Source organism: Capra hircus, chromosome 14 (genome assembly GCF_001704415.2).
Source record: "Capra hircus breed San Clemente chromosome 14, ASM170441v1, whole genome shotgun sequence".
Classification (NCBI taxonomy): domain Eukaryota; kingdom Metazoa; phylum Chordata; class Mammalia; order Artiodactyla; family Bovidae; genus Capra; species Capra hircus.
In genome coordinates, this window is record NC_030821.1 from 69,332,490 (window position 1) to 69,344,261 (window position 11,772).

At 50.2% G+C, this 11,772-nt stretch overlaps 1 protein-coding gene across 2 annotated transcripts; it reads left to right on the top strand.

Annotated features, from left to right (window-relative positions):
* On the top strand, window positions 4,961–10,295 carry MYC (v-myc avian myelocytomatosis viral oncogene homolog). Of its 2 annotated transcripts, none has more exons than XM_018058563.1 (3): window positions 4,961–5,522; window positions 7,241–8,006; window positions 9,260–10,295. In XM_018058563.1, exons 2-3 carry the CDS (start codon window positions 7,250–7,252, stop codon window positions 9,820–9,822), a joined length of 1,320 nt encoding a protein of 439 aa, XP_017914052.1. In that variant the 5' UTR covers window positions 4,961–5,522; window positions 7,241–7,249; the 3' UTR covers window positions 9,823–10,295. The 2 variants fall into 2 exon arrangements, with proteins under 2 accessions (XP_017914052.1, XP_017914053.1); XM_018058564.1 differs by lacking the exon at window positions 4,961–5,522 and adding an exon at window positions 6,950–7,024 and having other exon boundaries at window positions 9,260–10,289.

Below are 11,772 nucleotides of genomic sequence, written 5' to 3' on the forward strand. Positions count from 1 at the left end.
GCAACTGAACGTACTCAACGCGACAGAGGAAACGTAGGCTTTAGAGCTTTGTGTTAAAAACACTTGCTGAATTTTTTTTTCTTTCTCAGCTTCTTTAATGTATGCAGTATGCTAGAAGCAAGAGTGGGGGGAGAGAAACAACATTCAAAAACATGCATTTTTAAAAAGGCACAAAGCTTTTCTTCACTGCTTTTTTTTTATATCATTCCTATGAATTAATGATGCTGGATTTCATTTGCTTGTCTGTTGGAGAGCTTTCCTATACTTCTCTCATTGGGAACAAGGTTGGCATTAAAATGCTCGTCAGACTTTCCCTTCTTTTAACATTCCCTGGCTAGCTTGGTTTTAATCTAACAGTCCTTTCCAAATGATCTTTCTGCTGGAGCTATGTATGTATTTATCATTCTCCCCCGACCCTTTCCTTGACAGTCTTCAATGACTTGAAGTGTTTTTCTTTCTTTTTCTTTCTTTTTTAAAGTCAGTTACTTATTGATTTTGGCCACACAGCATGTGGGATCTTAGTTCCCCAAACCAGGGATTGAACCCAGGCCCCCTGCATTGGACACACAGAGTCCTAACCAGGACTGCCAGGGAAGTCCCTAAAAGGGTTTTGCAATAGCATTCCAATCACATTTGAGGGGCTTTCTGTCTCATCTCCAGGTTGCACCTAGCTTTTTGATCACCCACGTCCATTTTCTTTCCACTGCTCTTGTCTAAGGAAGATCCATAGGAAAGTTTCTCAGGGTGGGCTGGAGGGGGAGAGATATTCAAAGAAGGGGAGGAAACTGGTGTTACGTTATACAAGTCATGCATTCTGAATCTCACCATCCTGTGCCTGCAAAGAAAGGAGAAAGTGTGGTCAAATTGCTCATTCTTTCTGTACTTCATTTTTCCTAAGTATAAAACTGACACATGACTGTCATTATAAGAATATGCAGAGATCGAATGACTTCCAGTTATACCATCCTGCAGGCAAAAAAATAAATGTTTCCTGCAGTGACACAATGTTCTCTTCCGTGAGGCAATCATACTGGACCTGGAGTCCCAACCCTGTGGGTGAAAACAGAGCTGCCGTTTGGGCGACCTGTCTCTTCTTAGAAATCCAGCAGCATCCCAGAAAGGAAGGAGACACAGCATGGGAGCGTCCTTAGACCAGCAAACCAGAAATGCTCATTTAATAGACACCTTGCACTGACTTCCCAAAGGAAGTAGAAAGACCGAGGCTGTCCCTTAAAAACTTTTCTTAAAAGACAAACTTCATCAGCTATCTCCAGGTGATCAGGATCAGAAACTCTTTCGTTTCATTCTGTTATTTTTCTATTTATAACTTTTATTTTACAGTAACGTGCATCTCTTTGGTCATCTTGAATGCTATTATTAGTTTTAAATTCCCTTGCCATTTCTCAACCCAGCAAATGTCCCTTCTAGGTCAAATGGCTCTTTAAAATTACTAAAAGAAAGATAGAGAAGTCCCTTAAGACAAGCCTTGCTGAGACATGGCCTTCCATTTCCTCAGCTGTGAAATGGGATGGCCCTTACCTTATTTGGAAGCACAAAACTCCAGGTTGCTACTTGAAAATAACACCACAGTTGATACTACTAGCCTGGGAGAGAAAGTTGAGTCCTGAACCCACCAACAGCATCTCTCCTTGGGGTTCACATCGCCTACACATGGCTGGCATGGTTTGGTAGTCAGACCTTAAGACAGGTATAACAGTCATCTTTAGCAGCTTTCAGAAACTACCACCTGAGATCAAACTAGACCTACTTTTATTGTTGTTGCTTGATTTACTGGTTTTGAGTTTGTGTGTGTATGTGTGTGTGTTTTCTTGCCACAGTAGAGAGCAGTCATTCAGCCTCCACAGAGTAATGCCAAAGTGCAAGATTCCTAGGAAAACAGCTCAAGAGACCTTTTCCAGGAAGGAGTTTCTGCTGTCACGTTTCCTGAGGATCTATCTAGATGATCAGGCACTGTCAAGCATCCTTCTGGTCACAGAGACCTACCTGAAATATTCACACTCATTAAGCATGCTATGTAAATTTCCTGCACATTTACCTCCACCTTTATCGCTCAGTTGTTTTGATATGAAAGCTTTTTATTAAAATGATCCTTTACACTTTTTTCCCAGTGGAATCCCAAATGCCCCGCCCCTTCATCGTTATGAAAACATCTGGCTCTTCACCAATTTTTTATTTATTTAAATAAAACAGTAAGCAAAATTAGCTCCTCACCTTTCCCCTTGCCTTCACTTCCCCAATAAATCTAACGTCTTTCTCTAAAACTTGGTGGCTAGAAGAGGATTGGTTTCGATGGTGTGTGGTCTAAAGCGTGTTTTGCTGCTTTAGAATTTTGCTGGAATTGTTTTCATGTGCATACTTGTTAATTATTTCACCGTTTCCCATAAATGGAATCAGCTCTCTATAGGGTGATGTTCGTTGTCTGTAAGCGCCTGCGTGCTAAGTTGCTCAGTCGTTCAGTCGTGTCAGACTCTGCGACCCCATGGATGATAACCTGCCAGGCTCCTCTGTCCATGGGATTTCTTCAGGCAAGAATACTGGAATGGGTTGCCATTGCAACCTTCAGGGGATCTTCGCGACTCAAGGATCGAACCTCCGTCTCCTGCGTCTCCCGCATTGGCAGGCAGATTCTCCACCACTTAGCCACCTAGGAAGCCAGCCCGGAGGTAGCTATGGGTTCATTTTCACCACCTCTTACGCAGTTGGACAGCCGCCTCTGAACCACTTTTCTCTCCGGTGATTCCTTTTCTTTCCACCTCTCTGCAGTTGGCCTGAAGGAATCATAAAACGGCGGGTGGAAACTCATTTTAAGGAACCGCCCCTTCCTCAGCCCGGTGCTCCCGGACGCCCCTGCCCCCACCCGACCAGCCCGCCCCTCAGCTGGCATCCAGACGCAGCGACCTAGGCTGCCAGTAGAGGGCACACTTACTTTAACTTTCGAAACCTGGGGCGAGGGTGCAGCTCTGGGAGGGGGCAGGGAAAGACGCTTTGCGGCAAAACCCTGGCTAGGGATTGGTCACTTGCGTTTGCGGCAAAGACCTGGAGGCTGGAGCAATTTGCAGTCATTAAAACCGGCTTGTGCCTTGTGCCTGATTTGGAGGAAGTTACTACTCTTTTAACAATCGAATGCCGAGCAGCAAACTCAACGGGTAATAATTTATCTCAAACACAGGCATAACATAGGCGAGCCCTCCCCGTCCCAAATTTTTTTCACTTTTGGAAGGAGGGGGAAGGGGCGTGGAAAAGTTATAAGCCCTTGGATGAGGCACTGGGGCTGGGATAGATCGCCTCTGTATAATGCAAACTAGTAAATCCCGAGGGGATATGCATTATATATTAAATATAGATTCATTGAGGGAGTGAACAAATCATGTGTCGTGTTGGGCAAAATTCTAGGTTGACGTGAACATGAAAAGTATACAGATGTACGTGGATTCTATTATACATACACACTTCACTATGGTATTCAGAAAAAAATTTAAGTCAGTGAACTAGGAAATCAATGCCTGAAATTCGGCCAATTTTTAATTGGCTCAAGACACTGCCAGCACACATTTCCCCCCACCCCAAGAAACGGAAGTAATACTTGGCTCCTCTCCTTAGATGAGAATGGATGCATTGTGTGTGTGTGTGTGTGTGTGTGTGTGTGTTTGTGTGTGTGATTTCGAGCCCAATGATAAAGAGAAAAGCAGACCCAGAAAGGAAGTCAACGTTCGGTTTGTCCTAGCAGGAAAGAGTTAACGGTTTTCCTCACCGGGGACTCTGCAGACTCCCCAGGCAGGATCCGCCGGCTCGCCCCCTTCCCTCTTCTGGGGAGTCTGGTCCCGCAGCTCGCGCCCCCCTCCCCCGGGCTGTATCCTCCCGTCTAGCGCCTTCTATTTTTCCCCAAACCTGGGAGCCCCAGAGTGGTGCAAACCGGCGCCACGGGGCGCAAAGAGGATTCGTCTCTCTTCTGAAACCTGGCTGCGGAATTGGGAACTCCGAGAGAGGCGCGGGGGTGGGATGGGGGTTTAGAGGGACGGGGGTGGTCCCCAGCGGCGCGCACCCGCAGGCGCGCTCCTCCCTTATTCCAGCTCCGGAACCCGCAGAAAGATCTCAGGGATTAGCGCATACTGGGTTGGGGGAGGGGCAGGAGGAACGCTGGCCCCCACGGAGATCCGTGTAGGTTTGCGCGGGCAGAGCCAGGAGTGGGGGTCCTCTGCGACTTTGGCAGCAATCGGGGGATTCATTGTGGGTGGAAGGTGCACAGTCGAGAAAGCTGCGCACACCCAGAATGCGTAACACCCCCAACAAATGCAATGGGTGTTTATTCATACCGCGCTCTCCAAGTATACGTGGCAGCGCGTTGCTGAATTATTTTAGTAATTCCAGGCACCATTTTTCTTCCCCATACCTCTGATCATGTATCCCATCGACACTTAACCCCCCAGCACACACACACTCCGAGCGCACGCCCATCAATACCCCTTCTTTCCTCCTCTCTTCGTAGGAGTTATTTTCCAAAGGCTGCCCCTTCCCCGGCCTGTCCACCCGGGACGTGCATGGCGCAGCCGCGGGTACACGGTGTATTCTCAGCATCGAGGGATCAGCGGTTCTGCCCCAGATGATTTAAGAACACAGGACAAGTATGCGGTTTGTCCAACACAGCGCTGCTCCACAGGAACCAAGCAGCAGAGAGACGGTTTGAGCGGGAGCAAAAGAAAATGGTAGGCGCGCGCAGTTAATTCATGCGGCGCTCTGACCGTGTTTACATCCGAGAGCTCGGCGCACTGGAGTGCCAGGCTCAAAGAGCTGAATCTCCTCCCCTCCCGGCCTCCCTCCCCACCAGCGCCCCTCCCGGGTTCCCAAAGCAGAGGGCGGGGGAGACAAAGATCCTCTCTGGTGAGTCCCCGCCCACCAGCCCTTTATAGGCGAGGGTCTCGGCTGCGGAGGACCCCCGGGCTGAGCATCTCGCGGCTACCGCTGCGGCTGGCTCGCCGCGGCCGCCGCCTGGCTCCACCACTGCCTGGAAGGGCAGGGCTACTCTGAGGCTTGGCGGGAAAAAGAACAGAGGAGGGGCCTTACCTTCTCGTATAAAAGCCAGTTTTTTCTGGGCTTTATCTGACTCGCTGTAGTAATTCCAGCGAGAGGCAGAGGGAGCGAGCGGGCGGGCCCTCCAGGGTGGAAGAGCCGAGCCAGCCTAGCGAGCGGAGTCGCGCTCCGGGCGCCCGGGGAAGGGAGATCCGGAGTCAAAGGGGGGCTTCTGCGCCTCCAGCCCGGCCGGCCCCCACCCCACCCTCCCCGCGGACCCCTGCTAGCGGTCCGCCACCCGCGCCGCACCCGCGAAACTTTGCCCACTGGAACTTACAACACCCGAGCGACACCAAGACTCCCCGGACGCAGAGAAGCTCTTCTGCCTTTTTGGGGAGACACTTTCCCCTGCCGCAGCCCACGACCCGCGCCTCTGAAAGGCGCTCCTCGCCGCTTTTTGGACGCTAGATTTCCTTCGGATAGTGGAAATACGGGTGAGCACCCGGACCTATTGGCCTTTTTCATTTATTTTTGCTACCGCCTTAACGCCGCGATGAGCAGAACGCCCGAATCGAGTGTCTTTTCTCCCATTCCTGCGCTATTGACACTTTTCTCAGAGTAGTTGTGGCTAGTCGGGGTGGAGAGGAGAGGAACCAGAACTGGGTCGGGGTACAGTGACTTGTCAAGATGGGAAGAGAGAGGAAGGCAGAGGGAAACCGGGGGTGCGTTTTCTGAAAGTAGCCTTTAGAGGTTTTTGCTCGCCTTAGATGGACGCTGACCCCGGCCGGGTGGACATTCATGCTTTATTGCATTAATTGCTTTTTTGCCTTTTGTCGGGGAGAAGAAGGGTATGCTTCGCGGTTGACAGAAAACCCTTCACATCCTGAACTCCTTGGAGTAAGAATTACACATTGCATGTATGAGCGAAGAGAGCTCCGCAGCCGCTGACTTTTCCCTGTCTGGAAAAGGGTATTTAAATTTCGGCTTACTGCATTTCTGACAGCCGGAGACAGACACTGCGGCGCGTCCCGCCCGCCGATCCCCTCGGCGTCTCCAACGCTCCCGGCTTATTTTAGAAGTTGGCCTTTGACTTTTTTTTAAAGGATAGTAAAATTAAAGATTTTGGTCTACAGAGAGGTTAGGATTCGGTGTTGGGAAGGCGCGGGGACCGGGAAAAGGAAGCTGGGGCAAAGATGTGTCCGAGTCTCCTGGAATTATTGACTCGGCGGTGGGGGGGGGGGAATGAGGGCAAAATCTCTGCACCTAGCCTTGGCTCCCCGGCCGCCTCCGGGGTCCCCGCGCGGGTGTCCCTGCGCCCCCTGAGATGCGGAGGACGGCCAGGAGCGAGGCACCGGGCTTTTCGAGAACAGCTGCTACCCTCGGCGGGTGAGGGAGAAGACGCCCGGCTCCGGGCGCGGAATCGTAGCAGGGTCTCTGGCGCAGTTACGTCGCCGTATTGAGTGTTGAAGGGAGACGTCTCTGTTATTATTTAACACTCTCCTTTTATTTATGAGGGTCGGGGATGGGGGGTGGGGGTTGGAGAAGGGCTAAAGGCTCGAAGCTGAGCTCGCCACCCCAGCCGGAGAGAGAAGGAAAGCCCGCAAAGGAAAGAAGGGGGTTGCGCTGGGGGTAGGGATGCGGGAGGCGGAGAAGGGAGGCTGGGAGGGGCGGCGGCGCCGGCAGGAGAAACAGCGAGACGAGGGCGCGCGAGTGGGAACGGGCGCGGCGCTAGGGGCCCGGGAGCGGGAGGGGGCCGAGCGCAACCGCTCCAGCCGCGGCGTCTCTCGCCGCCTCCTTCAGGTGGCGCAAAACTTTGCGCCCCGGCGTTTGGCAGATCCTATTCCCCACCGCCGCCGCCGCCTACCCGGGCCTGTGACGGAGGCCAAAGCTGATTTCGATTGCTGGGCGGTCGCTGGGCAGACTCCCGGGCTTCGCGCTCCAGGCTCCCCGGAGGGGAGCCGAAAAGCCCCGCGGCGCTGCGGAGCTGGTTCGCCAAGTGTGTGTCTGAAATAGTAGAGGGTCACTCAGAGCGGGCTAAAAGGGTGCCTTTTTTGTCCGTTCCCCACCTCCCATCAGCCTCATTTGGGGATCGCACTGGAAGGGGAGTGGTTCTGGATTGTGGCGCGCAGTGCGCGCTGCGTGGGGGTTTCGGCACCATCCAAGACCCCTTTAACTCAAGACTTGCCCCGTCTTTGTGTGCCCCCTCCGGCAGGCTACCGCGATGCCCCTCAACGTCAGCTTCGCCAACAGAAACTATGACCTCGACTACGATTCGGTGCAGCCTTATTTCTACTGCGACGAGGAGGAGAACTTCTACCACCAGCAGCAGCAGAGCGAACTGCAGCCGCCGGCGCCCAGCGAGGACATCTGGAAGAAATTCGAGCTGCTGCCCACCCCGCCCCTGTCCCCTAGCCGCCGCTCCGGGCTCTGCTCGCCGTCGTACGTCGCGGTCGCCTCCTTCTCGCCCAGGGGAGACGACGACGGCGGCGGCGGCAGCTTTTCCTCCGCGGACCAGTTGGAGATGGTGACCGAGCTGCTGGGAGGCGACATGGTGAACCAGAGCTTCATCTGCGACCCCGACGATGAGACCCTCATCAAAAACATCATCATCCAGGACTGTATGTGGAGCGGCTTCTCGGCCGCCGCCAAGCTCGTCTCGGAGAAGCTGGCCTCTTACCAGGCTGCACGCAAAGACGGCGGCAGCCCGAGCCCCGCCCGCGGGCACGGCGGCTGCTCCACCTCCAGCTTGTACCTGCAGGACCTGAGCGCCGCCGCCTCCGAATGCATCGACCCCTCGGTGGTCTTCCCCTACCCGCTCAACGACAGCAGCTCGCCCAAGCCCTGCGCCTCCCCGGACTCCACCGCCTTCTCCCCCTCCTCTGACTCTCTGCTCTCCTCTGCTGAGTCCTCCCCGCGGGCCAGTCCCGAGCCCCTGGCGCTCCACGAGGAGACCCCACCCACGACCAGCAGCGACTCTGGTAAGCTGGGACCCTCCAGGCGCGTCAGAGGGGTCGGCTGGCTCTTTCCTATTCTCATTGGCTGCCAACTCAAGGGGCCATACTTAAGTTGCCCCCCACTGCCCCCCACTGCCTTTTTCTCCTTATATTTGAAAAAGAAATGTCAGGTCTGGAAGAGTTTGGGAGCTCACCATCCCTGAAACACTGAGCTTTAGTGTTCTTCCCACTCCTTCCCCTAAGATCGCCCTAGTGGCCAGTCCTCTCCTTTCCCTTCCCTCCCCTTAGGAATTTCTTTTGGGTTTTTAAATCTTCTAGCTTATCTAGCAACTCAATCCGCTCCCTCTTACCCCTCTTAAGCATTTTAATTGCCCTGGAAGGGGGCGGGGCGAGTCGTCGTCGTGGAGTTAAGAGAGGATTGATCTCCGAGAGTGAATGAATTACCTCCCTCCTCCCTTCTGAGTTGTTGGGATTTAATGGACTACAGATCAACAAAAATGAAGAGGGGCAGGGTACAGAGACCCGGCAGCCTCCCCCTGAGCGCCGGGAGCTAGTGAAAGTGCCTTAAAAGTGTATGGACTGAGTTGGGATCTTTGCACCTCTTTTGAACACTAAAAGCCAATCCTTTACAAAATTGGACTTCGTTTTTTCCTTCCCCCACCTTCTAGGACTTTGGGCAAAGCTGCAAGACTTGTTTTTTCGTTTGTTTGTTTTTTTCTTTTTGCACTTCCAGTAAGATAGGGAGTTGCTAAAGTTATACCAAAGATTTGCAGCTATCATTTGCAACACCTGAAGGGTTCTTGGTAAAGTCCCTTGCAAATAGGAGGTGCTTGGGAATGTGCTTTGTCTGGGTGTGTCCAGGGCCTCATTAAGTCTTAGGTAAGAATTGGCATCAATGCTGTATCCTGGTAAATTGTAATTTTCTTGTCTGTGCCATAAACCCAGCTGTCATTTTCCTCCCTGAGACTCTGCCTTCTTGAGAAGAAAAGCAGAGATCATTGGCTACCTGTCTGGGAATAACTTTGTGCCAGGGTCCTTTTTTCTTTTTTTAGCCTCACCCAATGGCATGTGGGATTCTTAGTTCCCCAACCAGGGATCAAAACTTGCCCCCTGTGTTGGAAGCATGGAGTCTTAACCACTGGACTGGCAGGGAAGTCCTCCGGGTCCTCTCTTACCTAATAATCCCTTGTATTGGCATTGTATTAATTTCATCTAGTCATTGATTGCTTTAAGGAAACCGTTGTTAACTGGGTGATTTTTTCCTTTCTTTCTTAAAGAGGAAGAACAAGAGGATGAGGAAGAAATTGATGTTGTCTCTGTGGAAAAGAGGCAGCCCGCTGCCAAAAGGTCAGAATCGGGGTCACCCTCTGCCGGCAGCCACAGCAAACCTCCTCACAGCCCGTTGGTCCTAAAGAGATGCCACGTGTCTACCCATCAGCACAATTACGCAGCGCCCCCCTCCACTAGGAAGGACTATCCCGCCGCCAAGAGGGCTAAGTTGGACAGTGGCAGGGTCCTGAAACAGATCAGCAACAACCGCAAATGTGCCAGCCCGAGGTCTTCGGACACGGAGGAGAATGACAAGAGGCGGACACACAACGTTTTGGAGCGCCAGAGGAGAAACGAGCTGAAACGCAGCTTTTTTGCTCTTCGTGACCAGATCCCAGAGTTGGAGAACAATGAAAAAGCCCCCAAAGTAGTTATCCTTAAAAAAGCCACAGCATACATCCTGTCGGTCCAAGCAGAGGAGCAAAAGCTCATTTCAGAAAAAGACGTGTTGCGGAAGAGGCGAGAACAGTTGAAACTCAAACTTGAACAGATACGGAACTCTTGCGCCTAAATTGACCTATTGGAGGGAGGAACTGAACTCCCTCAGGAAATTCTCATTTGTTACTAAGGGAAAGTGAGGAAAAAGGTTCCTCTGTCAACTCCTTACATAGGAACGTCTTTCATATGCATGAACAACCTCACAACCTTGGCTGGATCCTTAAGACTGAAAGATTTAGCCATACTATAAACTGCCTCAAATGGAACTTTGGGCATAAAAGAACTTTTTTTTTATGCTTACCTATTTTTTTTTTTCCTTTAACAGATTTGTATTTAAGAATTGTTTTTAAAAACTCCTGAATTTCACCCAATTTTCCTTTGTAAATATAGCCATTAAATGTAAATAACTTTAATAAAATTTATAGTAGGTATACCTACTATATAGTATAATTTTTTTATTTAAGTACATTTTCCTTTTTAAAGTTGATTTTTTTTCTATTGTTTTTAGAAAAAATAAAATACCTTCAAATATATAATTGAGCCAAATCTTAAGTTGTGTTTTGTTTCTTTCTCTTTTTCCCCCCTCATTCCCTTTTCATTGATTGCAAATTAACAGTATTTGTACCTTAAGGGAATGAGCTTACAAGGATGGGAAAAGAAGTCATTTAAGAAAGGGTAAGGGCTTTTCTTTGTTCTGATGGGTCTGGGGACTTAAGGTCTTTAAGTTCTCAGGGCTATAAGATGCTTCCTGGAGATCTGTGATAAGGGCCAGAGATGATACTTCAAAGAATGAAAGGGCAATAGGCTAGTGAGAGGGTTAGAGGTAGGTAAAAGGGATGCTAGAAGTTAAAGATAACAGTTATGAATACAAAAGGAGGTGAGGACTAGGGATTTGGAAGAAGATGAAGGAAAAACTCAGTTTGGAGGTTCCATGCCATTCCCCAGCTCCACTGGAACCCAGAGGTTCTGCCCACTGAAACAGTCAATGGCAAAAGAGTAGAAACTGACTTTTGCTGCTAATCTGCAGTAGCAGGCACTCTGGGAGACAAGTTATTAACCCTATTTTACCAAAAAAAGAAAAGGGAATATAGAAGCTCAGAGTGGTTACAGAACTTCTCCACAGCTACACAGTAAAAGGCTGAATCCAAGTCCCGTGCTTGTTGAAAAGCACTCAACACTTGGCTATCATGCTTGAGTTCTTTCTGTATTGGCAATACTGAGATCAAGGATGCTTTGGGGTTGGGGCCTGATGGGCTGACACAAGAAATAATCATAATTATGTATCAGGCGTTTTTCTAAGCATTTTCCTTCTAGTACCTCCCCCCAGCAGCCGTATGAAGAAGGTACTGTTGATTTCTCCATGATAAGGAAACTCATCCACGTGCGTAAGGTACACTGATAATGAAGAACAGAACCAGGATTCCAACGCAGGCTTAACCTGTGCTAGACCACCACCTCTCAAACAAGCCAGTAGCATTAAACCGGCCGGTCTCAAGGACCTGAGGTTTCAGCACTTAGGCCTGATGGAACCTCAGTTCTTCTTTTATTTTGTATTTGTTTGTATTTTGTTGATCCTTGCTTAGTTTTTCCCTTCCCAAAGAGAAACTCACGGCTCATTCACGCCTGTTGCTCTTCAGTCACTAAGTCCTGTCTGACTCTTTGCAACTGTATAAACTGCAGCAGGCCAGGCTTCCCTGTCCTTCACCATCTCCTGGAGTTTGCTCAAACTCATATTCATTGAGCCAGTGATGCCATCCATTCACTCCTACCTTAGTCATTTGTTAAATGAAACTTACCAGTTGCTCCTGCAAAGCAGCCAGTATGGAAATGCTACTGTCCAGATCATAAAACATACTCGGTCTTCATCGTGTGAGTCATTATTATTTTGGAAATGACAAACTTGCAACCCTTCCTTTCAACCCCTTTCACACAAGGACATGCATAATACATGCTCATCACTAGAACATGAAAGGCATTTTTGAAGGTAGATTTTGGGCTTCCCTGGTGTCTCAGAACGGTAAGG

What these genes read in the sequence shown, in the direction of transcription:
- MYC (XM_018058563.1), top strand. Translation starts at nt 7,250, where the DNA reads ATGCCCCTCAACGTCAGCTTCGCCAACAGAAACTATGACCTCGACTAC. An exon ending in CACGACCAGCAGCGACTCTG is followed by an intron (nt 8,007 to 9,259) that starts GTAAGCTGGGAC and finishes TCTTTCTTAAAG; the next exon opens with AGGAAGAACAAGAGGATGAG.